The sequence below is a fragment of the Trypanosoma cruzi genome, genomic scaffold, assembly GCF_000209065.1.
Source record: "Trypanosoma cruzi strain CL Brener 1047053517109 genomic scaffold, whole genome shotgun sequence".
Classification (NCBI taxonomy): Eukaryota; Euglenozoa; class Kinetoplastea; order Trypanosomatida; family Trypanosomatidae; genus Trypanosoma; species Trypanosoma cruzi.
Genome location: NW_001849476.1, coordinates 87,301 through 111,629, shown reverse-complemented (window position 1 = coordinate 111,629; position 24,329 = coordinate 87,301). Strand labels below are relative to the sequence as shown.

Here is a 24,329-nt window from a genome sequence, read left to right as displayed (position 1 = left end):
AAAAAACTCGCACGAAACCTTTTCTCCCGCTGGACTCCACCCTGCCACGGTGCAACGCCCCGGCAGAATGCCCGGTGTGCGGCAAGCACTGCAGTTGCCGCACTATTGTTGTCATGCGCACGGTTAACGCCCATGGCGTTACGCTCTCCCAGATGCTGTGGAAATTCAACTTCCGCTGGCAACCTGGGACGGCGAGGAATACCACCGGAACCACCACCCACCACTTGAGCGGGGACGAGAGCGAGAGACGACACGCCGACCGCACCTCCGCCACAGACTACGCAGCCCAGGCCGCAGCCATTCCCATGCAGTCTCTGCTCGGCGTCGTCCGACCAAAAAGCCGGACTCAGACTTCGTCACCGACACTGCCACAAGCAGGACCGCTCCGGGTCACGAAGGAGGCGTCCTCGGGGATATGACGATCTGGCTGCATCCACCCCGTTCCGGTGCACGCCCTGTGGATTCAAGGCCCAAACGAGGGCGGGACTACCATCCCATTCACGCGCACACGAACGCTCCGAAACAGAGCCACATCCGGCACCAGGAGCCACAACACTTCATGAATGCCCTCAATGTGACAGGCGGGCGAGCAGTGCCGGAGCCTCGGCCAGCCACGCCCGGCACAATCTGTCCGATGGTGAGAATGAGAATGTCACGACGCCAAAATGGAGCTACAATGCACGCGCCGCACGGCTTGAACCACAAGGGAAAGAAGGCCAATCCCACACAGTGACTTTGCCTCGGGCGGCTTTCTCCTCCACGCAGAAGGAGAATGCCACCGAGGAACAGCGCACTGCGCGCCTAAAATGTTACGCGCACATCCATGCATCAGCGTCCCGCTGTCGCCGATTCCAGGACGCCAGAGGGTCAGGCCGCCGAGAAGGCGCACGCTGCCCGGCGAGGACACCCCGATGGAATCCGCACCGCCCGAATTTCCCCGTCCAACATGCGGCTTTCAGCGCCACAGCAGTGACGGACTGGCCCGCCACCGCACGGCATGCCACGGGCATCGACCGGACGTCGCGAAAACCGGCCAACGTGAACTGTGCGAGGAGACTGTTCCGCACCTACGCCGCTGCCCGGCTCCGCAGGCGCATGGGAAAAAACATGGAGTGGACGCTTGGGAAGTGGGGAATCTGTGCTTCACCAAGAAGTTGGCGCAGTTGTTCCTCGAGTTGGGGAGGCACTGCCTCCAACAGTGCCTCTGCGCGGCGGGAAGGCACAAAAGCCCTCGCAAATGCGGTATAACGTTGATGCTCGTGGCAGGTGCCTCCTCTTCCCTTTTCCTGATTTGTCGACGGCCCGGTTTATCGATTTGTTTTTTTTTTCTTGATGCTTGGCGGCCGCGGGTTGTCGAGGTGTTGCGCTAGCCCGGGGCGGTTGCGTAACGTGGTTGTGGGTTGCGCCGCCCACTGCGGCGCCATCTCCGGGGGCTGGGGCTCTTCCTCGCATCTCCGCGCGGCGTGGCGGCGCTGCTCTGCGACGGTGGCCGGCGTGCGGGCCGTTGGGTTTATTTGAGAAGGCACGAGGAATAGCAAAAGAAGGGCGCTGATTGCGGATCGTCGAGCCGCTGCGGCGGTGCGTGCGTGATTGGGTGCGGAGGGGCTCGCGATGGCGGGAGGAGGCGGCGCAGCGTCCCCCAGGCGCCGGACGAGCCCTTGCGGTGGGCCCCCGTGCCTCCTGTGTGCTTGTGGCGCTGCCCACTTTGCTGCCGCGGCGGCCCTGCCCCCAACCCTCGCTGTTTCCCTGGCGCTGCTTGCCCCTGTTTCCGCGGCCTCTCTTCCTCTCCCTCTCTCCGCCGTTGCTCGGCGGGGGGGCGCGTGCTGCCGGCTGCTCCGCCGCCTTGACCCCTTCATCCGCACCGTCCCGGATCCGGGTGGCGCGGCAGGTTGGCTGGCGGGCCTCCGCGCACTTGCGTGGCTGCGTGGCGCCGCGTGGCCGTGGCGTTTCTGATTTTCGCCTGCCGCTCCCACACTCTCTCCGCCCCTTTTTTTCTATTGCTTAGTCTCTCACACCAACAGCGACCATGGCGAAACCGAAACTGCTGACGCTCAGACAGAAGCTGAAGCGGGCTACTGTGCTGCTGATTCCCTTCATTGTGGCCACGACTGTTCTGACCCTCAGGTTCGACACCGCTGCCGATGATGGGGCGCCGGAGCCCAACAACCTCCGCCACTCGCGCGTCACTGCCGCGGAAGATGCAGCACTTGCTCACATCCCACGCAGTGTTGTGGACACGTGGAGCCGGCGGGAGTACCTTGTTGTGCTGGGCATCCCCTCCACGGACGTCGAAGAGAGGCGAACACGACGCAACTTGCAGCGGACGACGTGCTGGCGGTTCCCCGGTGTGGCGACGAGGGCGAACGACTTCACCGGTGCGATGCTCGTGCTGTACGTTCTTGGGCGGCACCCGTCGCACGGCTATGACTACTCTGCCGCGCTGCTGGAGGAGGCGGCGCAGTGGCAGGATGTGGTCGCGCTGCCGATGAATGAGGGCCGCGTGGCGACAAACAAAACAATTGGTGGCGGTGGCACGTGGAGCGAAGAGGCGGAGATTGGCGCGACTCGCAAGACGTACATGTGGTTTGACCTTGCTCATCGTCTGTTTCCGACCGCGAGGTACATTTCGAAAGGCGATGACGATATTTTTCTCCGTGTGCCGTTGTTCGTTGCTCACCTGCGCCTCCTGCCGCGCCGAGGGGTCTACATGGGGTTCCAAATTGGTAGCTCCCATTTTGGGAAAAAGGGCTTACCGGGTAGCACGTATATGATGGGCTGGTGTTACACGATGTCGAGAGATGTGGCGGAGGCGTTGGTGTCGTTCAAACCGCTGCGGCGCCTGGCGTACCTGCCGTACAGCGAGGAACGCTATGACGAATTTGCCCTGCTGCGGTTTCAGCACGAAGACGTCATGGTTGCTTGGGTTCTTGAAAAGGTGGTGAATTACAAGCCGCTGGTATACGTCAAGGTGCTGGATTGTCATTTCCATGACGCCCGCAATCGCACAGGGCACTCGCAGGTTGTGCCTACCTCGATGTGTGTTCATCACGTACGGGAGGACGACTACGCAGCACTGATGGCGCGCTTCGGCAACGACACGTCGCCTGTTGCCCATCTATGGCAGTATTCGGAGGACGTGATATACCCTTGGTGTGATTAAAGATTGAAGGAGATGCGGTTTCTTTTTTTTTTTTGAGCGAGTTAAATATTAATGTGTATCCTAATTATTTGCTTCGTCTTGGTTTGTGTTCTGTGTGCTCTGTGGCCGAACGACGTGGAATGTGTCACCGGCCGCCCCGTGCCCCTGCGGAGCGTGCCACTCCCTGTCCTTGACCCGCGTGCAGGACGTGGTGGTGGAGCCAGTGGGAGCCCGTTGCGTTGTGCTGCGGGAGCGCTTCTGCTGGGAGCACGTGGTGAGTATGTGCGTGTGTGGGCCGGGCCGCCAAGGAAAGATGTATGTAGGTTTGTTTTTGCTATTATCCTTTTTTTTTTTAGTTGTGCGATTGGTGGATGGATGGGGTTCAGCGTGTTTTTTTTATGGGCTTGTGAAATGAATGTTTGCGTGGATAGCTGGCTGCCCAAATCAATATATGTCCTGATAATAAGAATATATATTTCTCTACGACTCTTCTCTATCTTATGCATTTTGGGAAGCTCACGACGTAGGGGAATCAGGGAACTGATGGCGGCAAGAAATGTTTTCAATATATTTTATTTTTGCTTCTTCGCCCGCCCCTTGATTCGTTCCCTGCGGCGCGGCAACGCCAATGGCTCACGCCCCCTGCTTGTTGATGATGCGGCCTTTCCTCTCTTTTTCCCGTGCGTGTTCTTGCGTAGCCGTGTGCGAAGAGTAGGTGCGGCGCGATGGTGTGCGGGCCGGGTGACGGTTGCACGCCAATGGCAGGTGCCGCGGTGGGAGCGACCGCGAGCTGGCGAGTGTGGTGCCGAGTCCGCCGGCTGGAGGGATCTTCACGGCTGCTGCGCGGGCGGGCGAGCAACAGACGGCGGGTGGACACGTGGGTGGGGGCGGGCTTGCGGCGGCTCCCTGCGCTGTGCGGGACGCTGCCAGCCTCGCTGTGGCGAAACGGCTGTCGCTGAGCATGGCGTTGCAAGGCGAGAATGTATTTTATTGTGTGATGGGTGGGGCGAGGATGTTCCCCACCCAGAGGACACTAGTTTCAGCCTTCCAGGGTTCCAGCACTGCGGGACTGCTTGCACCTGTCGAGGCGGCGGTGTGGCCATTCTTGTCTGTGAGGGGCCACGGGTGGAAGCGGGACCGGCCCTGCCGCCGGGATCGAGCTGGCGCAGGCGACCATCCGTTCAGAGGCAGGAATGAAACTGGAGGCTTTGTCGGTGTGTCTCCCTCCCTCCTGTACAAAGAGTATGGCAGCCGGGGAATTGGATGGGCTGCTCTGCGCGGACGGGCCGCAACTAATGGGTGCAGACGTCGACGCACATACGGAGGCTTGGGATCGCAGCATCCCATCAGACTCCCGTGGCGATACCATTGTGCAGCGGTGCATTGAGCATGTGCTTCAGGTCGTCAACGGTGGTGAGTGCACAAGATACGCCGAGCGACAAGGCAGTTCAGCGTCCCGACATCGCCCTGTCCAAGGACTGTGCTGTCGTCCAATGGGCGGAGCGGGGACCTCGTTGTTCGCCAAATCCCCGCTTCGGGGCCGAAGGGTACCGTGGCGGGGGCGATTTTCCGCGGCGCCTGTGTTTTCATGCGCCTTTCCTTTTTGTTTGTGTGCTTCGGGCGCGTGACGTGCGTAAGGGAAGGCTTTCTTAGCAGCTACAACCGCAAACGGGGAAAAACAGGCGCATTATCCGGGCGGGGGCGTGCTTCCACCCCTTTTCCACAAACGGTGCCGCCTTTTGCGCGCCCGTCGGTCGTCGTGGGCGCCTCATTGGGTTTAATGTTTTTTCTATTCATTTTCCTCTTTTTTTTCGCGGCAAATCACGGCACGGCACGACAGGACACGTATACACGCACTCCCGGACTGCTCGCGAGCGAATTGGCTTCCCGTGCCGCAAACGCGGGGCCATGCTTGTGTGTGTGGTTGTTTTGTATCTTATCTTTGGTACGTGTTTGTGCGGTGTCGGCGGTTGCGTGTGTGAATGTATATATTATTCACATAGATTTATGTGTCTGCTCGTTTCTTCGTTGCCGTTTTCGCCGGGAGGCGGTGAAGGAAAAAGACGCAAACAAACAAACAAACAAAAGGAGAGGTCAACAGCAACAACAATAAAAACAACAACAAAAACACAACAACAATGAGTCCCAATCCGGCGCGAATGGCCATCACGATTGGCTATCATAAGCAACATCCATAATGACTGCAACCAGGTGATTGATGATGATGGCGGCGCAAGTTACGGACGGAGAGGGCACCTGGGGTGTACATCCTTCTCTCCCTTAAACCGGGCTTCCAACATAACGCACATTGTCGGGCAGGACGATCTCCACTGCCACAGCATCCCGGCCTTCACTTTTGCCTTTTGCCTTGCGTTCTTGTATCGCCTTCGCCTTTCGTTCCCGAATCATTTCAAGCATTTTTGCACGTTCCCTTTCGCGTTTTTCGCGGTTCATCTGCCGTTCCTCCTCCTGCTGTGGGGACGGCGCGGGAGGGGAATTCCATCGTGCCACCGACGCGGCGCTCCTGAGTCGTCTGAATGCCTGAGAAACATTTCCGTTTAGACTGTTCAAGATGGATGGCTCACGGGCTAAAGGTGACACGTTCCTGTTTACATGATTGCCATTTTGCTCCCTTTTTGCCGCATTAATTTTCGTGCTCATAATGCGGCGCCGTGGCCGGACAGCTGGTTTGCTCTGCGCTGGCTGTTGGGTTGCCTCCTGCGCCCGCACCTCGCGCTCGGGGCCTGGCTTTGAATGGGGGTCGTCTTCCTGCGTCTCCCTGCGCGGAGGTGTCGTTATTTTGGGGGGCGACACCGCGACGCACCGTCCACGATCTCGATCACGTTGCCGGTCGCGCTGGGCGTCCACTAATGAGGAGTTGGTTGCTGTTGTTGCCAGGACCTGTTCATCGGACTGGCGGAACTTCGTGAGGTAGCGCTCGATGATGTTCACATCGTGGTTGCGTGCGTGAATCCAGTCCGCTAGTTTCCGCTCCACCACCACCACATCCATCATGCCTCTACGAATTTCCGTGGGGGAGGTCTCCTCCACTGGGGACGGCCGTCGGGGTGGCTGCGGTGGCTGGTGTTTATTTGGACTCGCCCCCGCGGCGCGTCTGGGGATATTCGGCGGCGGGGGCCTCTCAATCCTCACCCGCTCCGTCGCGCTTTTTGCCGCTGCGCACGTGCGGGCATGAATGGCCCGCTCCGTCATCTCCAACGCCTTCTCGAGGCCGCACCGTCTTGCCGGGTTCACGTTAAGCATGGACACGACGATGGCGCGTATGTCCTCCGGAGTGGACGCCGGCAACGGGGCGATGTCACCCGACGTGATCTGCTGCACGAGGCTCGCAAAACTAGTTGGGGCAAACGGCCGCCGCAGCGCCACCATCTCGTAAAAGACACAACCGAGCGACCAGACATCGGAGGGGAAGCTGTACGGCGTCCCCATCAGCAGCTCCGGCGAAATCCAGAATGGTGTGCCGACGAAGGTGGAGGTCAGCGAGGCGGAGCGCAGAAGCGCCTTGGCGGAACCAAAGTCACCGAGGTACAATTCCGTCGCGTCCGCGTTGAGGAAGATGTTGCTGGGCTTCACATCCCGGTGCATGATATTCTGCCCATGACAGCACTGCAACGCCCGAAGAAGTTGCTCAAACCAACGCAACAGAAGTACCTGCTGCAGCGGCTTTTTCTCACGCTGCAGTTCCTCCAAGTATGCCTCGAGGTCACCGCCCTCTGCGTACGCGAGCACAACGTAGAGCGCCCTGTCGTGCACGAACGACTCCAAAAAAGGTATGATATTTGGGTGCTGCACCCGCAACGACACGTTCAACTCCTGCACGCCTTGTGTTCCATCCATCAAACGCTTGATGACCACCTTCTTTCCCTCATCTTGCTTGTCTACAGCCAGGTACGTCGCCGTCGTCCCGCCCAGTTGTTTTACAATCCTGTAGTGATCCATGCCCATCCTCACGGCTTATTCCTCCTCGCCTCGTTTTTATTTCTTCTTCTTCCTTCCTTCCGTGTGGCAACGGCAGTGGCCTGCCTGATCGACCGTAATGCAATGCAAGAATGTATCTCTAATATCTGTAAATAGTCGTATAGAGGTGAATGGATGGATGCTACTCCCTCTTTTCGTTCCTTTACTTTACTCTTCACGCAATATATATGTATATATACACCGTCTCCCCCCCTCTCTATTTCCCTCTCTTTTACTCTCACTCCTTTGTTTCACTACAACGCCTTCTTGTTTGGATTTGCGTGTCCGCCAGCGATCACGCGCGTCGTCGCCCACACGTCAGATTCGGTCTCGTGGAGGGGGGAAAGGGAAAAAGAATATGCGGCGTATCCGCGTGGTAAATGAACGGTGCAATAATAATAAATAATAATAATGATGCTACTACGCCTGCGTGTGTCTGCCTCGCCCGGGTGGCGTGCCAAGCGCTTCCAATTCCTTCACACGGCGTGCAGCGGTGAATGTGTACTTATTTCCTTCTCCACTACCACCGCCAGTCAGTCAGTCCGTCCTTTTCGGCTGATTTCGTCTCTCTCTCTCTCTCCCGCCCCTCTCAGTTGTCTCTTCGGAACGATCCAACAAGACGTGCAGAGGGGGCGAAAGCAACACCCACCCACAAATGGGAGAAATTCAAACGGTGATGAAAAAACAACAATAACAAATAAAGGCGGCGGCAGAACCCCTCCCCGTGAAGGAAGCGGAGAACAGAAACAACACACAAGTGATGTCAGGGTGCCACGTCACCTCTTCCCCTCACGGACACGCCACTCTCGCCCCTTTGTTTCTGATATGTATGTATGTATACACGGAAGTATATATATATATATTATGTATATATATATATGATGTAAATAAATATGTTTTACTTTCCCTCCTCTCCTGCCGCTACTAACAACTATGATTCACCGTGATGCTGTCAACCGGAAAGCCTGTGCTCCCTCTCCTTCAGCCCCTTTTTTGTTGGCGTAACAAAAAAACAAAAAAAACAAAAAAAAAAAAAAACAAAAAGGGACACGAGAAGAATGAAACAAAACAAAAACCAAAACAAAACCAAACAAACAAACAAAAAACGAGGCATACGCAAAGACGGAGGTCACACACACACACACACACACACACACACAGACAGACAGACACAAACATGTAAAGATGTAACAACAACAAAATAAATAATAAAATAAATTAAATTATGCCCACCAGTCGGCATGCCGCCACCATCACTCATTCACCCGCACCCTCTTTTCTCTCAGCCCCTCTTCTCTTCGTCTCCTTCTTCTTTTCGTCAGCCAAAGTAACGCAGAAAGAAGTTGCAGTAACTCACCAACAGCACCGTCCGCGGAAATATATCCACAACGGTGACACCACGCACATGCTCATCCACCATCGCGAATGGCCCGCATGACAACAACGGCGGCACCGTCTTCTTCAAACACCCCGCATTATTCCCGCCGCCGCCTTCCACGAGCGTCACGGAAAAAATTTTCTCCCGCCAATCGAGGAAACAACGCAGGCGGTACCAACGCCGTGGAGCGAGGCGGAACGATGATGCGTCGTTATCGTCACTCGTCGTCCCCTTTCGCTGCGCCATGACGTGCAACTCGTTGTTCTTGAAGAGAAAGGCGCAACTACGTTGCCCATCGGCGTCACGGAAGACAAGTCGCTCTGTTTTGTTTCGGCTGCCGCATGTCGTGTCGCACCAAAAAACATCCACGCTCCATTCGGACGGCAGCGACAACTCTTCTGGGAGCGTATACGTAACAGCCCCACAGATGCTCAAAATGGGCGGCGGAGAGTTCGAACAAGACGGCATCAGAGGTGCGGCGTGCTGGGCGACGCTACCGCACGGCATGAGTTGTAGGAGGGGAGGCGAAGCGGCAACGAGACTGGACCCCGCCTCGCCTCTGGGCGCATTTGCCAAGCAATCTCGCCTCGCATCTTCCGCTGCTACGCTCAACTCCACGTCACGAAGTTCGGCATCGTCTAACAACGTCTGCGCGTGCTGGTACTCCTGCTGCAGCTGCGCGAGGGCCTCCTGCCGCTCCTCCAGACGCTTTTCTAAGTAACGCACATGGACCAGCAGATTCTCTCGCGCCGCCTCGGACTCCGTAAGCCGCGCGGCCTGCTGCTGAAGACTTTCCTCGAGGCGGTGGCAATTGACGCACAATTCTTCTGTTGGTGCCGCCCGCCGCAGTTGTATGACAAGCTCGCGTATCTCTTCCACCACCGTGTTGTCAGCAACAGAGGCGTATGTCGCGGTGATCCGCAGTATCTTTTGCTGGCTGCCGTGGTGGGGCATGAGGGCGAGCCACACCTCGGAGAAGGGCACTGCCTTTGTCAACGTGTCTAACAGGGCGGATAACTCCTCCATCGTGAGGGCGCAGCCTCGTTGATGTCTTCCGCAGCGCACCCAATTCACCACCTCCTCTGCACTCACAAGGCGTAGGCCGGCCTCGGTGAGAATATACATCAGGGAGGCAAGCTCGAACTTGTCAAACGGATGGGTTGGCTCGAAGTCGGGTGGCGTCGCCTCGCCTCTCCAGCTGAGAAGCCCGGCAACGGCCATGAAAATTTTGCGATACTGCAACAGCCAGTAGCGATCCACCCACTCCTCAACGGTGTGCGTGGGCCCCCCATTGCACAGCGCACGTTCAACGGTGGCGACAAAGTGCTCACAGTTACATGCTTCATCCTTCCCCAGTCGAAGAATGTCACCACCGCCCGCATCGACGCACATGAAGAACTCTTTCATGTCCTCTGGCGTGATATACCCGGCGGCACCAGCGTCCATGATGCGGAAACATTCCTCTAGCATGTGATGTCCCTCTGGCGGCAGAAAGTAGCGATCGCTGTGCTCGGGTTTATTTTCTGCCCTCTTCGCATCGTCAGTAACATCCCTTTTGTTAATGCGGCCATCCATTTTGCTGGCACCGCCATCGCCATCGGATGTGGGTGAGGAGAGAAGACGGCGGTTTGGTGATTTCTTTGACACCGCGACGGGGAGGGATGGAGAAGACGGCGACACGTGGCGCAGTTTGACGGATGTCGTCTGACGATCCGCAACTTGCTGCCGTACCTGCCGCACAAAATCACTGTAGCCGATAAAGTTCTGTAAATCCTTCAGGAGGCTCAGCGTGGGGAAGGCGATGGCCGTGGAAAGGTATTCCTGCATGTACTCCTGCTGCTGCTTCTGTCTCCCTTTTCCCTTTTCGTCCGTATCCTTCTCCTGCGAGGAGCGTTTCCACGCATCGGGCGGTGGCGCGTCAAACTTCGGCGCCATGGACCGCACCAGCTGGTCGAGCTGCACAAAATCCTGCCAGCGTCGCTGCACTTGGGCGACGATCGTCGTGTGGTCCCCACGGTTGTCAACGAGGCGCAATTGAAACACGCCAGGCATGTCGTCCGGTAGCACCGTCACCGCAAAGACGCTGGGACCCAACGGCGGTGGCTCATCCTCCTCGGGCCTCGCCATCGTCGGTAGCCGGAACGAGACCGCTTGTCTCTTCTCCCTCTGCCTTCCTTTTCCTTTTTTTTTTTTTTTGTCTGCTGCTAATTAAAATTGACACGCCGCAGCCCGGCGCTGTACCGCCCACAGACCTTGTGGCATTGAGAGGGGGAACGGGTAATATTGAGAGGCAAGAGGCATGATAAGAGTCAAGAACTGAGTGAGAATGGATATGCAGGCGATATTGAGGTCAAAGGCAAAACAAATGCACCCCACCCCATCTTGAACACCGTCCATTCCCGATTGCGTGGCGACACACACACACACACACACACAGAGGGAGAGAGACACTCTGCAATATAAACAAATAGATCTAAAAAAAAAATGCCTCATGAGTCCAATGTACGTACAATAACTTCTAATTATATATGCAAATATGTATGCATGTATACATTTCTAAGCAAGACGCGCGTAACTTTCATAAAAAAAAAAACAAGAAGTAAAATCTGACGAACACCCGCTCCCTCCTTCTTTTTTTTTTTTTCTTCTCATTCTCTCTCGATCTCACGGATTAAACTCATCGATGAGAAGAATACTCTCACCCGCAGTTTCCTCAAGATTGTTTCCGCGATCTGCTTCTATACGCGGCATGTCGTATTTTGGCAGCCGCTCCGCAATGACGTTGTGCCGCTTCTCTACGACCATTTCCATCTTCGCAATGCGTGTCTCTAACTTCATCACCTTCGCGTCCCACTCCTCCAGTTGACATTTGAGGTTCGTGAGTCCCTCCTTTGCCTCCCGCAGCTTTGAGGTCAGCGACTGCCGCTGCGCCAATTCCTCGTGCACCCGCTGCATCTCTTCCTCACGCTCCGCAATGGCCGTGCGCAGACGTGTCTCCTCGACATCCAACGCGGCGACACGCTCGCGCTGCGCCTGCCCCTGCGCCTCCTTCGCATTCACCTTTTCATCCTGCGCGGCCTTGCGCTGAGCGAAGCGGAGACGCTCCTGCTGCAGCTGCTCGTCCCGCCGCTTGCATTCCTCTGTGAGCTGCTGGACGTTTTGCGTGAGCTCCTGCAGGAGCTTGCGGCGGAGGTCGACAGCGCGCTCCCTCTCCGCGATGATGGAAGAGCGCGCCTGGAACTCGCGGAATGCGGCAAAGTCCGTCATCTCCCCAAAAACCGAAAACTCCAGTGCACTACGCTCAATAAAGTGGGAAGGAGGGAAATAAAACAACGACTCCAGCAAAGATGCAGCACACAGACGCATGCGGGCGGCATCAGCGCCGCAACAGACACACCACAGCCACCAGTAACGGAAATCAATCACAGGCAGAGAGAAACAAACACACACACAAAGAAAAAAAAAAAAGACTGACTTCGTGCAAGCATCACTGGGAACAAACACAAAAGAAATTGGCATGGGGCGAGGGGTTCATTATTCCCAGTCGGCTCCCTCCTCCCATCACTCACTCAGCCTCCCCCCTTTCTTAAGGATATATAAGGGACACGCGCACGAAGAAAGAAGAAGGTCTGCGAGTGAAACATCCGCCATAAGACACAACGACCATCAAGTACCGGTTGCCTCTAGACGTTCCAGCAGACGCTCAATGACAACAACCTCCTCAACTAAAGGCAACACGTGCCACCAGTTGCGATTTGGCACCATCTGCATTACTAACGACACATCCCGCTCCGCCACCTCTACGCTTCTGTAATAGTTGTACACGGAAGAAAACACGTCATCACCTAAAGTTCCTATCGCCATCTCAATACGTTGCCGCCGCCGCGCCGCCAATGAGGCCTCAAGACTTCCTGGTGGCCACTTTGCCGCAGCGCCATTGAAGCTGTTCGCATTTTTCCAGCCATGAGAAGGCAGGGGCGGCGGCGACGATGAAAGCGAAGGCCCGTTGCTCTTTCCCTTCTTATGTGAGTGAGGGTTAGTAGAGGCTGTGGTGGCCACATGGCTCACCCGTGCGAGGCTGTTGTAATAATGCGCTGTGGGTGTGCAGTCTCCACCAAACCGTCTTTTATGCACCTCGGCATCTCGCTGTCGCTTTTGCTCCCGCATCTCGCTCTGCACTAGTCGTCGGTAGCGCGCCACTTCCTCTTCAATAAGTTCCAGCGGCATATGACGCATGTCATCCACGTTGCCGTCGCCTGACCTCCATGTGGGACAAAGGTGACCGTCACCATCACCATCGTCATCCTTTCTCCTTCCCACTGTGAAACTACCGTCCTTGGAAAGCGACTGCGCAGTATGAGCATGGTCCGGGTGCAGCCGCATTGGGCTGGCGTCTTCACCAAATGTTGAAGTGCCTGGCGACAACGGCATTTCTGTCCGCGGCGATGCGGCGGTGATTTGCTCCACCAGCGCACGTTCCTGCGATGGCGACATCGTTGGGCATTTTTCCGAGGGATAAGGTAAACGCGGGGAAGAGGCATTTTCGCAAATACAAAGCCTTTGCATTTGTGCTTCCCATGTGCGCTCAGCTTCCAACTCGGTTGGCTCACATGACGCCCGTTGAAGAATAATTTGCTGCAAGTAGGCTTTCATAATAGGGGCGCGAAGGATTTCTTCGCAACTTGGCCGATTCGCCGCGTCCAGGGAGAGCATTCGGTCAAGTAACTGCACAACCTCGGGAGGGTAGTGCCCTGGCGGTGGCTGCCGTGCCCCCGCCATCACCCGCATCATCAGAGTTGCAAAGTCGCGCGACTCAAATGGGTGACGAAGACTCAGCAGTTCGTAGAATATACACCCAAGCGACCAGACATCTGAGCTGGGACTACAAACGCCACTCTCAAGCACCTCCGGCGCCATGTACAGCAACGTCCCCCGTACCGCCCCAATCAAAGGGCCGTTCATAATATCATCGGCACTATCGCATGTGCTGACGTCCCCAATAAGTTCACCGTCGCGCCGCTTCGCAAGAAAGTGTTGCGAGGCGGGCAACAGTGGTGACGAAAAAGGACTCTTCGTTTTACTAAACTCCGCCTTACCTACAAACTCCGCTACGCCAAAATCACCCACGGCCACCTCCCTTCTGTTCGACTTCAGGAAGAGATTCTGGGTCTTGAGGTCACGGTGGACGATGCCCTGGGCGTGCAGGTAGTGCATCGCCAGGTTTATTCCAGCAAACCACACCATCACTTGTCCCATCGGCAGGTACTCGTCCTTCTCGCGCTGCCGTGTGATGAGGGCCGCAAGATCGCCGCCGTCGTAGTAATCCATCACGATGCAAAGACTGTCTTTGAAGAGAAACGCATCTCGCTGTGCGACGATGAAGGGGTGGTGCAGGCAGCTCATCACTCGTATCTCCTGCGCCGCCTCCCTGCGCTGCTTCACGTCCATCTCAGTGAGGGAGATACGCTTCATGACAAGAACCTCGTTGTCCGCCACGCGGCGAACCTTGAAAACGACCCCAAAGCTCCCCGTCGCCATTTTCTCCAGAATGCGGTATTCATTCAGCATGCCGCCGTGTTGGGTGGGGAGGGGAAAAAAACCGTGATTCCTACCAAGAGGTCCCCGCAGTCACGTTGCATGCACGCAAAGTGCCCCCACACGCCCTTCTTTTGTTTCTTCTTCCGGGAATAATTCCTCGTCCCCCCCCTCCCCCCCTCCCACCGCTGCAACCTTCTGGGCTTTTGTTCTTTTTTCGTCCAGCAATATTTTACAGAACAAACTCACACCCGCACTTCAACAACAGGGAGAAAAAAGGAAATGGGAAGAAAAAAAAAGAGAAATTAACCTCGCCATTCCACAAGAGGTCAGTTTGCACGTGAGCCGCGGCATCCACTCCATCCACACAAGGAGAAAGAAGGGAGAAAAGCGTCAGATCTATTTCCACACACACACACACACACACACACACACACGTCTTTCTGTCATTCTGTATCTGTTTCTGTCTCTGTACAAGAGATAACGACAACAGCCCCCGCATAAAAAAAAAAAAAAAAAAAAAAAAAAGTATTTCATCAACACATTCCTCCTTTTTCCTCTCCTTCTCCAACCCCTTTATTTCTCTCTGTGGTAAGCAAAAAAACTACGAAAAAAAAAAAAAACAAAAAAGACACACACACACACACGCTCTCAATCGCGACACGAGCGCAAGTACACCGTTAGACAAAATATCAAAGGCCAAGACGCCGCTTTTCTCGATGCAGCGCCAGCCGATAACAGTAATGTAACCTCGCATCTTCAACAAGATCAGAAACCTCCCTGTACGGCAGCGGCATGGTATTAACGTCATGCACAAAGGCGGCATGGTACCACTTCTCCTCCTCATCGTCATTCCCCACACGCATCGCTTTGCCATTCCGCTCTATCCTACGCTCAAGCAGCTGCTGGAAGCTTTGCAGTTCGACTTCTCGCGGAAACACACGCCAGGGAGCAATCTTTAATTCTTCCTCGCAGCAGGTGTCATTGTTTTCCTCCTCCTCCTCCTCCAATGTTAATGGCTGCCACGAGGAAAAGGCAAAGACGGCTGTAGCGCGCACATGTGGCAACAGTTGCAGTGGTGGCGGTGGCGGAGGAACATCTCCACGCCTCCTCTTCCTCTCAGAGCAATGCGGCGGCTTCACGCGCGATGCGGCTGACAGCACCGTTGAGGGTAACAGTGCAGCGGCGGCGAGTTCACGACTTCGCGCAATGGAGAATTTGCTCGTAGAAAAGCATTCAGCCATTTTTTGTCGATGACGTCGGGGTGGACGCAAACCACATAATTTTTCCAGACGTTCCTTTGCGGTATTCCGCAGCGTCAAGGTCTGCCGCATGTGTTTCCCGTCGGGAAATCGCAGCTCCGTGGCGCGCGTCATGCAGGGAGGCATTCGTGAAAAGAGCGATTCAGAATGTTCTTGCACGAGAGTGTCCCGCCCGCCAGCGTGGCCCCCCTCTCGCCACGGGCGTCCAGCCTTCATTCTCTGTGTGCACATAAACGGGGGGACGACAACACTGGCCAACTCGAGACGCTCACACTCGCCTGCGGCATCGCTTGTCAGAGGCGTTTCAACTGACGCCACAATCAACGGGCGAGACGGCGCAGCTGTTGTGCGTTCCAGCGTCCGTGCCACTGCGAGAAACCGACGCTGCAGGGCGGCCTCCTGTGATTTGAATACCGACGGAGTGTCGTTCCATTTGCCCGCAACATCAACCGCCAGAATGGGTGGAAGCATGCGTTCACTTCGTTGTCGGTCCAACTTGCGGCGTGGAACGACGATGGGATCCAGACGAAATGACGCTGCCGGCTCGTCCTGAAGCGGCACACGTCCCTCTCCCAGCGGCTGCTCCGCCAGAAGCGGATGCGAGAGCGACGGCGGAAGCAACGCGAATGGAGTTTTTTCTATTCGCACCGCGGCGCTCCACGCAGCGCAGAACGCCGACAGCATCTCGTCCCACGTCGCAGCGACATCTCTGTCCATCACTGCCCGAGGTAACCACTCAGCCCGGCAATCCCGCGAGCATCGCTGCTCACGACGCGGCGATGCAAATACAAGCGGCAGGTCAAAATGTGGCAGCGAGATGGAGACGAACAAAGAAGACGACCTCTCCGCAAGAAAATGCGGGAAATGTGGTGGTGACGGATGTACCGCCTCCGGTGTCCGAGCCGCAGGCCACATAGTCTCCCTTGAGGATCCGCGTGCCCAGTACGGCAGTTGCAACGGCGCTATTTCCACAAGATGCGGCGCCTCTTCTGCCGTCTCTCCTGTCTTTTCTGTTGGGCAAAACGGAAAATGCGGCATAAATCGCAGCAGCCTTCCGTGACGAGTCGCACTGCTGCCGCGGTTGCCGGTAAACGTTTGTAGAATGACAGCGTTATCATGCCGCAGCATGTGGACAACCGCAAGCCGCATCGAATCTTCAGGGTTTAAAGCTTTCGGGGCAAATTTAAGCGGCATCGCTCCCGCGCCCACTCCGTCTGTCTAATCTTTCTGGCTCCGTGACGGGCGTTGATAATGCGGATAGAGAGAGAAGAAACAACAACAACAACAACAACAACAACAACAACAACAACAAAGAAAGAGTTCTTAAAACAATCCACCATATACATATATATGGGAGGAGAGGGTGGGTGAGTGCAAACAGATATGAATGTGGGTATTAAATGTTCACATGAAATCCCAAATAAAATGCGGAGTTTATAAAATAGAAACAATTGCATGTAAAAAATTAAGCCAATCCACTGGATAATTATGAACGATGCATCGGAGACAAATAATGATGACAAAAACAACACCCGTCATGCCTCACAAATATGTTTTAGTGTGTCTAAAGGCATTCCGCACCATTTTTCCCCTGCATGCGGCTAGATGCTCGCCAAAGTAATCGTTGTACCATTCTTTCCCTTCATCCGTCGCCGCCCACACATCGTAATCGTCTAGCCCAACACCCTCTTCCTCTTTTTCCTCGTTATCAACATTGTCATCCTCGTCCAGCAAATCGCGGCTTGTTGTTTGGGCCTTGGGTCTCGAAATATCAACGCTGTTGGGTCCTTTCCGTTTTGTCATTCCCAGCTCTTCGTCAGCCCGCTGTGCCCGCAGAAGGTGCAACAAGTCCTCCTGCAGGCTAGTCACGTGCGTCAGGTGCTGCGCGTCGGCGGCTTGCATGTACGACGACACCTGCTGGAGTTTGAGCTCTATCTCATAGCCACGCAGCAAAAGACGTTCCTCAACTGTCTTAGCTGCAACGCACCGCTCAAAATCGGCGGCACTTGCGCTGAAATTTTCCTGTTGCGATGAAATGCGAGGCGGTGGGGCCAGACGGATAAAAGAGCTTGAAGGCAGCGGGGATGGCGTTCGGAGAGAGTCGTTTGCCTCCTTGAGGGTTCGTTGCGGGGGCTGAGACTCCAGGTCACCGTGTGCCCGAGATCGTCGCAGCGATGCATTCTCACGCTCCAAGGAGGTGACGCGGCTCTCCATATAGCGCAGCTTCTCTAATGCCAACCGTACTTCCGGGCTACCACCACCTTCTGTATCCAGCAGGTGTATGAAAGGCGGCGGCAGGGCTGGTGGTGGAGGGCGTGACGCAACAGCCTCCTGCATGAATTCCCCGGATGAGTCGTGTGGCGAGGGTGAAATCAGCTGCTGCTTTTCCGTGTTGCCGTTCGACACCGGCTGAATACGTCGTATCGTTGAAGGAACCGCCGTGGAGGGAGCTGTCGGTGAGTTCACGGACGGCGGAATCACGGCCTCCGCCCGCCGCGCGTCGGAGAAGCCCGCGTTAGAATAACTCTCACCGGCGTGAGCGACAACGGCCTCCGGAGCAACAGGCACGGGAGGAATCTCCACGTGGCCGTCCATGTAACTTATAATGTCTTTTACACGTGAATTCCGCCATGTGCCCTCCGCGTCCAACTCCGACTTTGACTGCGACGGCTGTGACGACGGTGGTGGTGGCATCATCACCAAGAAGTTCTCCACGGTGCACTGCTGCTGTGCCTCAACAGCTGATACGACAGGCAGCGGCCACTCACCCTCTTCATTTCCCGTTCGCTCAAGCTGTGGCTTGTCCGCCCCATGGAGCTTCGTGTGGTCCTCCCCGTTATTCTCCACCACAAGGAGATGACGACCATCAACAGAGACGCTGAGGATGCGCAAGATGTTTGTTACAAAGGCTATCTCTTTAGCGTCACCTAAGCGCATCACAACATCTCGCCCCTCCAAGATCTTCCAGACAACGTAATTGTCACGGCAGATAATCACTTTGGCGATGCAATCGATGCGGCAACAGCGTGAAATCTTCCCGCAAGGCTTGAAGATGTACCAGTGGCTGCGCGAAAGAAGCAGGTAACATGGAATACTTTTGCCGCGCCGCGTGCGTCGTGTGACGTGTGCGTAGTAAACAATGACGGGGATAACTCCATTGCCGTTCAATGAGAGCGACAACAGGCGGTGAAGGGCGTCGCGAGCCTCACGCTCCATCGCCTCCGGTGGCACGATGGCCAGCTGCGAGACGGGATCACGGTAGACGGACGTCATGCACACACCCCGTTAAGAAAATTCCTTTTATTATTATTTTTTCTACCTTCTCTCTCCCTCTATCCTTCCCCCCCCCCTCTCTCTCTATTGGCGCAATAATAATCACCAGCGCCACGAGAATAGAAATGGATGGCAGCCAACAGCCCGGTATCGGCTGTTGCAACAAATAAAAGATGATGTGTGCTGCGCTACAGTCGCCGTATTCCACCCGGTCCACGCACCTCAGCCGGGGGGATAACACCCTCCACATGGCCGCGGCAAAAAGAAAAAAAAAAAAAAGAAAAAGAGGAGCAGAGCACCCGCAGCATCAGGGGGGGGAGGAACAACAACACCACCCACACCTCCCTGCGGGTGGGGGAGAGAAGAAAATGCGCACATTTCAGAGAGACATCAAGAACCAAAACAAACGGCAACTAAAAAAAAAAAAAAAAAACAAGAAAGAAAGAAGGAAAAAAAAAAAAAGGAGGGTAAAAAGAGCCCACAACTACACATCCGGCGGCCACGGCAAATGGGTGCCGAACAGGAGATGCTGCACAACGTTGAACTTTGACAAAACCTCCGCGGCGTACATTTTTACCATGCCGGTATATATCTTCTGCCAGCTTTCCACGCCACTGATGTTGTACAACATGCTGCTGTGCTCAAAAAAGGGGCCTGTCTTATTCTCCCGCACCCAGGCAACTTGGGCAAAGTAAAAGTATTCATCCGCGTGTAGTCGGACAGCGTTTTCCTCACAGACGTGTTTGGGCAGGATGGCGCCGTACCCCTTTCCATTGCCGCTGTCGTCGGTCTTGTGTGGCACCTCCTTTCCGATCAGCTGCGCAGCACCGAATATGAAGGGGAGGTGGTGATAGTCGTCAAGCCCCCACACCCCGTGCGATCCCGCGGGCTCCAGATGGTAGTGCTTCTGCAGCCGCCGCATGAAGGTGAGGTAGGCGCCAAACACATCGAACACCATGCCCTGTCGCAGTCGGCAAACACGGTCTCTTTTATCCACCAGAACCGGCGCTGGCTGTGGGAAGTTGAGCGAGACAATTGTCGTCGGCTCCGCCTGCAGCGTGCCGCCAGCATCACCGCATTCCTCCAGGCATATCATAATAACAACGAAAAAGTGCAGTTCGTGTCCCGTACCGTAGTCGATGCGGGTACTGTTACCAAAGGAGTCTTTAATGTACTCTGCCAGTTCCACGGCAAGACAGCGCTGCTCCTCCTCACTTCTCTCACCCGACCTCGCTGGCAGTGTTAACACCAGCTGCTGCATCAGCCCGCCAACATCTGCTTCAAGACGCTCGTGAAAGACACGGAATGCCCTATTGCCAAAGCGCTGTTTTTTCATGTCCTGCAGCGGCACTTCCTCAACAATCTTGTGAAGGTGCGGGAAAAACGTCTCGACGAAGAAGCGGACTGTCGGATGAAGCTCCGATGCCTTCTGCACCATTCTCGCACTTCGCGGTGTCCCATTGACGGAGTCTGAACATCCCTGCAAATAAGCAATAATTTTTGCAAAGGAAGCCGAGCTGCGGAATAAATCCATTAAATGAGGCTTTTCCACAATGTGCTTCTGTGGCACCGCGGCATCATTCGTCACGTGTGTGGTCTCCGGCATCGAAAAAAAGAAAAAAGAAAGAAAAAATAATAATAATAAAATAAACTGAAATCAATCAATAAATAAATAAATATGATTTCGACAGTTGAATTCTTCTTTTCGTATTCTTTTGTAAACTATATAAATATAAATATAAATATCCTTCTGGATTCGTTTTTTCTCCCTTTTTTAATCTAACGGTTTTCCACCCCCCGTCGCTCTAAGTACCTGTGAGAGATGGAAGGCAATGAAGAGGCGTAAGGAAGCAGAGGGAGAGAGAGAGAGAGAGAGAGGGAGGCGGGAGACGTCCCCTCCCCCAACAACACGACGCATCCAAATGAGGGGCATGTAAAAAAGGAAAAAAAAAAAAAAAAAAAAAAACAACAACAACAAAATCCCCACGCCGCCTGTCAGCTTGTCGGTCTGCGGATACACGTGTGCGTGCGTGCGTGTGTGTGTTTCTCCGAAGATGCGTAAAGAAAGAGAAAAAAAAAAAAAAAAAAATAAGGGAGATCCTCGTGGTCACCAGCTCAAAAAAAGTCTTGTCCCATCTGTGCGAGCAGCGAGACAACGGGCTGAAAACGGCCTTGCGCGCCACGCACAAAACGTTCCTCCGTCACGAGCGTCGACTGATGCAGGATGAACAGAAGTTCGTCGCGGAGTGCCTCGCGAAGGGTTTTGTTCGCGGTAAAGAGAAACACCTCCGCCTCCACGTCTTTATGCACCGAGCGGTAGCCGTAATTTGTGCTCCCGTACGCGACGAGGTACGGCGCCTTGATGCCCTTCTCCTCCGCCTCACGCGTTTTGGCGCAGGCGTCACTGGAAGCATGCATCCTGCTGCGGCCACCTTTGGTCGGCATCTCCGTGTGCTCGCTGGTGCCGTCTTCGCTCTCGACAAACCACACGCCCTTCGCGTGAAACGTGAGTCCATCAACACTAAACTCCCGCACCCGCACCCGGTCAGAGCAGCCGTACTCCCGCATCAAGAAGTAAAAGGCCCGCTCGAGCTGAAGATAAAAGTACGGAATGTACCCCGCAAGGCCTTTTGCCCCACGCCACCCGTTCGTATTGACGCTTGCCGTAATAAAATCATATTTCGTTTCACTGGCCAACATCTCGTCCACAAACGGAGCATACATGTTGAGGTAAGGCGAGGTAAAAAATATACGTGTCGATGCCGGGGCCTTGTGAAGCAGTTGCTGCACAACGAGAGAATCATGGAAGATATTTGCTCGTGCAAACTGCAAGGTTGGGAAAAGAAATGTGTCATACTCTTCCTTCTCCTCCTCCTCCGGTGAGAATAACTCCGATGCTGCCACAGCTCTGGCGGCAAACTCCTCCAGCAACTGCTTGGCCCGCGCACTAAAGGCGGCGCTCTCCAGTGATGGATCAATCCCCAGAGCGTTGGGAAGAATAACCAGTTCACTCTTCTTGTGTACCGTGTAGCCATTGCTCCTGTTCCTCATCTTGCGGCTATTGCTATTCACATCACCAATATTACTATTATTATTATTATTATTATTATTATTATTATTATTACTATTGGTAGCATTATGGCCAGTCAAAGCCTCCCCATGGCACACAACGCAATGCGACATAAGGCAAAGAGTATGGGCAAGGTCTGAGAACCATGCGGCGACATGCACGTTGTCCTCAATCACTACATAACGGTCCATACGCGTAGAGAAGTAGTCATCCGAGAGGTTTGCGCCACTCAAAATGGTGTCACGGTCATCAAAGCAGAATATTTTCGTGTGTTGTACGCCAAGTGCCTCCTTTGCACGGCCGAAGGGTGCAAACAGTCGGTTCCATCGACATGGTGTTTGGAAAAGAAACAAACGCACCCGCACCATCGCCTGGTTGTCAATTCCGGTGGCACTACCGCTTGTGCTGTGGGCGAGGGTGAGCAGCTGCTTCAGTGTGAGGAGGTTGTGGCGGTCGTGCATGCGGTTGTAGTCGAGGAGGAGACAAACGTCAAGCGGCTGCCCCGACCGCGCCATTTCTGCAACTTTGTCTTCAAGACACGCAACAAACTGCCGCGCGAGTGGGCCATCGCCAATGTAAAGGGCGGAAATAATGATACGGCGTTTGGCCGCATGCACGCGTTTCTGCAGCTCCTCAAAAAAATGTTTTGGGCTCGGCAGGATGCGCACCGACTCCGCACGTACGGGAAGCGCACAGCACGTTTCCTGCAGAAATGACAACATCTCCGCCTGCTGGGCATCGACGGAGGGAAGAAGCGCTTCCAGTGGTCTTCGCCTCTGGCGTCCCTCCGGGAAGAAAAAGTCGACGCCGCAGCCACGGCCCCCCGGCGCCAACCCGCTGCGGTTGCTGCCAAAGACGCGGAACGTCACGAACGCAGCGACCGCGAGGACAAGAAGATACGCGACAAGAACGACCATTGACAGCACGCTAACAACAACGACAAACACACTTCACTGGAATGTACACATCCGTCATTGCAGATCAAAAACGGAAGCGGGAAAAGAGGCAAAAAGAGTTACACCAGCAACACGGGCTCTGCCATTGCCATCACTCTCGGCGGCTACATTAGTGGTACTGGAAGCCACCACCACCACACACACACACACACACACACACAAATGTCTCCTTGCTTTGCCTCATTTTCTCCTTCTTTGCATCGCACCAACTCCCTCACAATACCAGCCCTCTTACAGCGTCCGCGGCACCGCAGCCGTTTGCCACCAGTAATGCCATCAGCGACTCGTAGGCGTGATCACTACCGGAATTTGTGCGGCATGTAAAGGCCTCGCTGTAACTGAAGCGCACCTTCACGGAGCGTACATCATCTGGTGCTGCTGCTGTTGTGTGCCACGAGACACATGCCGTCACGGTGCGGCCCCTCGGAGAGAGCGGCTGGATGGACCGTACGGCATCCTCGGCGTTCACGCATGTCAAAAGGCTCGCACAATCAACGATCTGCGCGGCGAGCTCCTCGGCTGCTGTGTACCCGCCACCACCACCACCACCACCATCACTGCGGGGCGACGACGATAACGATGGCACTGCTCGCACACAAGACTCAATTTTGGCTTCACGCATGCCACTTTTTTTTTTTTTTTGAAGAAGAAATAAATATAATTCTCCTCCTCCTCCTCCTCTTCTTCTTTCTCCTCCCTGCAGTGCCGGTAAAGAAGGAAAAGTTCGCTTCGACGCAGTTCATAAACACAAAGAAATGGGGACGCAAAGCAGAAACAAATTCACATCCACGCACACATACGCCTCACATTACCGCCTCTGTTCCTTTCTTCTTCTTGTTCCTCTTATTCTCATCAGTCTTCCCCCGCTCCCCTCCCATGAAACGGGAAATTATTTTGAAATTTATTGTTAGTGTTATTAATGATAGGCGTGGCGGGAAACAAACGGGGTCCGCTCCTCACGCTAAAGGCGGCTGCAAGGAGATTCACCGGCTACACTGACCCCTCCCTCCCTCCCTCCCTCTCTTTCTTAACCTCCACGCTGAACCCATCAAAGCCTCCAGCGCCGCCTTTTCTTATTCTCTCGTTAGTTCGCCTCTTGCGTCATACTCGCCGCAGCACTTTTGGACGGTACCTTTGGCTTCCGAGCGGGCTCTGCGTTCATGAGCTCTACAGGGTGCGTCGTGCAGCCGTTGAGGTCGGCAGCTTTGCCAATGGCCTTTCGCGCCGCGCTTGACAGGTCCCATTCACAAAGAATCGTCGCGCGACGTGCGCTTGAATCGGCACAAAAGGCCTGCGTGAGCAGCCAGTCGCGCGGTGCGCTGTCATCCTCGTGCGTGAGTGAAGCTGTCGTGCGGTACACAACAGCGGTGTTCGCAAACAACTCCGCTGCGTACTGCGCTATGGCCATCACAAACAGCGGGTCGGCGCGTTTTTTCTGCTGCTGAATGCGTTGAAGCATTGCGGCAATGTCTTTTTCCAGAAAAGCGGCGCTCACGCGCAGGTTCGCGTGCGGGGCGGCCAGATTGACATTCCCACCTTTCCCCCCGAGGAGCAGCGATGCTAATGGGCCTTGCACGCCCGCGGGCATATGCGTTTGCGGCTGCATCAGAAGCGGTGTGAAATGTCGCATCGTCTCCGCCGCGGAAGAGGCCCCAAGACTCGACAGGACGTAGCGCTCCGAGGCAAACAGTTGCTGCGCGTACGGGTAGTCTATGAGGCGCTCTGGCTTTGAGCGGTG

The 24,329-nt window shown here is 55.1% G+C and overlaps 11 protein-coding genes across 11 annotated transcripts, besides 40 other annotated features; 1 reads left to right on the top strand and 10 right to left on the bottom strand.

Annotated features, from left to right (window-relative positions):
* Window positions 1-1,314: a sequence feature (areas merged during assembly that could not be assigned to a particular haplotype. This can correspond to areas where the two haplotypes were merged or to regions with more than two copies in the genome that were merged during assembly.).
* Window positions 1,315-1,375: a sequence feature (areas merged during assembly that could not be assigned to a particular haplotype. This can correspond to areas where the two haplotypes were merged or to regions with more than two copies in the genome that were merged during assembly.).
* Window positions 1,376-2,198: a sequence feature (areas merged during assembly that could not be assigned to a particular haplotype. This can correspond to areas where the two haplotypes were merged or to regions with more than two copies in the genome that were merged during assembly.).
* Window positions 2,027-3,160, top strand: Tc00.1047053511395.120 (UDP-Gal or UDP-GlcNAc-dependent glycosyltransferase, putative; the record flags this gene model as incomplete). The annotated part of the gene is made up of 1 exon (XM_806016.1): window positions 2,027-3,160. One exon carries the CDS (start codon window positions 2,027-2,029, stop codon window positions 3,158-3,160), a length of 1,134 nt encoding a protein of 377 aa, XP_811109.1.
* Window positions 2,199-2,494: a sequence feature (heterozygous, Esmeraldo-like haplotype).
* Window positions 2,495-2,713: a sequence feature (areas merged during assembly that could not be assigned to a particular haplotype. This can correspond to areas where the two haplotypes were merged or to regions with more than two copies in the genome that were merged during assembly.).
* Window positions 2,714-2,734: a sequence feature (areas merged during assembly that could not be assigned to a particular haplotype. This can correspond to areas where the two haplotypes were merged or to regions with more than two copies in the genome that were merged during assembly.).
* Window positions 2,735-3,748: a sequence feature (areas merged during assembly that could not be assigned to a particular haplotype. This can correspond to areas where the two haplotypes were merged or to regions with more than two copies in the genome that were merged during assembly.).
* Window positions 3,540-3,759: a mobile genetic element.
* Window positions 3,749-3,890: a sequence feature (heterozygous, Esmeraldo-like haplotype).
* Window positions 3,891-4,638: a sequence feature (haploid, Esmeraldo-like haplotype).
* Window positions 4,639-5,127: a sequence feature (areas merged during assembly that could not be assigned to a particular haplotype. This can correspond to areas where the two haplotypes were merged or to regions with more than two copies in the genome that were merged during assembly.).
* Window positions 5,128-20,223: a sequence feature (heterozygous, Esmeraldo-like haplotype).
* Window positions 5,206-5,225: a microsatellite.
* Window positions 5,235-5,278: a microsatellite.
* Tc00.1047053511395.90 (serine/threonine protein kinase, putative) lies at window positions 5,420-7,105 on the bottom strand (the record flags this gene model as incomplete). Its single annotated transcript, XM_806015.1, has 1 exon — window positions 5,420-7,105. One exon carries the CDS (start codon window positions 7,103-7,105, stop codon window positions 5,420-5,422), a length of 1,686 nt encoding a protein of 561 aa, XP_811108.1.
* Window positions 7,509-7,530: a sequence feature (AT_rich).
* Window positions 7,941-7,997: a microsatellite.
* Window positions 8,121-8,222: a sequence feature (T-rich).
* Window positions 8,248-8,295: a microsatellite.
* Window positions 8,316-8,344: a sequence feature (AT_rich).
* Tc00.1047053511395.80 (uncharacterized protein) lies at window positions 8,436-10,622 on the bottom strand (the record flags this gene model as incomplete). The annotated part of the gene is made up of 1 exon (XM_806014.1): window positions 8,436-10,622. The coding sequence occupies one exon, from the start codon at window positions 10,620-10,622 to the stop codon at window positions 8,436-8,438; it is 2,187 nt and encodes a 728-aa protein (XP_811107.1).
* Window positions 10,909-10,931: a microsatellite.
* On the bottom strand, window positions 11,160-12,014 carry Tc00.1047053511395.70 (hypothetical protein, conserved; the record flags this gene model as incomplete). Its single annotated transcript, XM_806013.1, has 1 exon — window positions 11,160-12,014. One exon carries the CDS (start codon window positions 12,012-12,014, stop codon window positions 11,160-11,162), a length of 855 nt encoding a protein of 284 aa, XP_811106.1.
* Tc00.1047053511395.60 (serine/threonine protein kinase, putative) lies at window positions 12,162-14,063 on the bottom strand (the record flags this gene model as incomplete). Its single annotated transcript, XM_806012.1, has 1 exon — window positions 12,162-14,063. The coding sequence occupies one exon, from the start codon at window positions 14,061-14,063 to the stop codon at window positions 12,162-12,164; it is 1,902 nt and encodes a 633-aa protein (XP_811105.1).
* Window positions 14,437-14,467: a microsatellite.
* Window positions 14,533-14,558: a microsatellite.
* On the bottom strand, window positions 14,723-16,486 carry Tc00.1047053511395.50 (hypothetical protein, conserved; the record flags this gene model as incomplete). Its single annotated transcript, XM_806011.1, has 1 exon — window positions 14,723-16,486. The coding sequence occupies one exon, from the start codon at window positions 16,484-16,486 to the stop codon at window positions 14,723-14,725; it is 1,764 nt and encodes a 587-aa protein (XP_811104.1).
* Window positions 16,564-16,604: a microsatellite.
* Tc00.1047053511395.40 (uncharacterized protein) lies at window positions 16,835-18,565 on the bottom strand (the record flags this gene model as incomplete). The annotated part of the gene is made up of 1 exon (XM_806010.1): window positions 16,835-18,565. One exon carries the CDS (start codon window positions 18,563-18,565, stop codon window positions 16,835-16,837), a length of 1,731 nt encoding a protein of 576 aa, XP_811103.1.
* Window positions 18,825-18,850: a microsatellite.
* Window positions 18,981-19,027: a microsatellite.
* Window positions 19,050-20,171, bottom strand: Tc00.1047053511395.30 (protein phosphatase 2A, regulatory subunit B, putative; the record flags this gene model as incomplete). Its single annotated transcript, XM_806009.1, has 1 exon — window positions 19,050-20,171. One exon carries the CDS (start codon window positions 20,169-20,171, stop codon window positions 19,050-19,052), a length of 1,122 nt encoding a protein of 373 aa, XP_811102.1.
* Window positions 20,174-20,244: a microsatellite.
* Window positions 20,224-20,659: a sequence feature (haploid, non-Esmeraldo-like haplotype).
* Window positions 20,289-20,311: a sequence feature (AT_rich).
* Window positions 20,418-20,447: a microsatellite.
* Window positions 20,501-20,531: a microsatellite.
* Window positions 20,626-20,654: a microsatellite.
* Window positions 20,660-20,753: a sequence feature (areas merged during assembly that could not be assigned to a particular haplotype. This can correspond to areas where the two haplotypes were merged or to regions with more than two copies in the genome that were merged during assembly.).
* On the bottom strand, window positions 20,681-22,552 carry Tc00.1047053511395.20 (phosphatidylglycerophosphate synthase-like protein, putative; the record flags this gene model as incomplete). Its single annotated transcript, XM_806008.1, has 1 exon — window positions 20,681-22,552. One exon carries the CDS (start codon window positions 22,550-22,552, stop codon window positions 20,681-20,683), a length of 1,872 nt encoding a protein of 623 aa, XP_811101.1.
* Window positions 20,754-23,469: a sequence feature (heterozygous, Esmeraldo-like haplotype).
* Window positions 21,646-21,694: a microsatellite.
* Window positions 22,727-22,752: a microsatellite.
* Tc00.1047053511395.14 (hypothetical protein, conserved) lies at window positions 22,806-23,213 on the bottom strand (the record flags this gene model as incomplete). Its single annotated transcript, XM_806017.1, has 1 exon — window positions 22,806-23,213. One exon carries the CDS (start codon window positions 23,211-23,213, stop codon window positions 22,806-22,808), a length of 408 nt encoding a protein of 135 aa, XP_811110.1.
* Window positions 23,122-23,149: a microsatellite.
* Window positions 23,255-23,288: a microsatellite.
* Window positions 23,470-23,618: a sequence feature (areas merged during assembly that could not be assigned to a particular haplotype. This can correspond to areas where the two haplotypes were merged or to regions with more than two copies in the genome that were merged during assembly.).
* Window positions 23,592-23,615: a microsatellite.
* Window positions 23,619-24,329: a sequence feature (heterozygous, Esmeraldo-like haplotype).
* Tc00.1047053511395.10 (hypothetical protein, conserved) lies at window positions 23,676-24,329 on the bottom strand (the record flags this gene model as incomplete). The annotated part of the gene is made up of 1 exon (XM_806007.1): window positions 23,676-24,329. A coding segment is annotated over one exon (654 nt), but the record flags the coding sequence as incomplete, so codon positions are not given.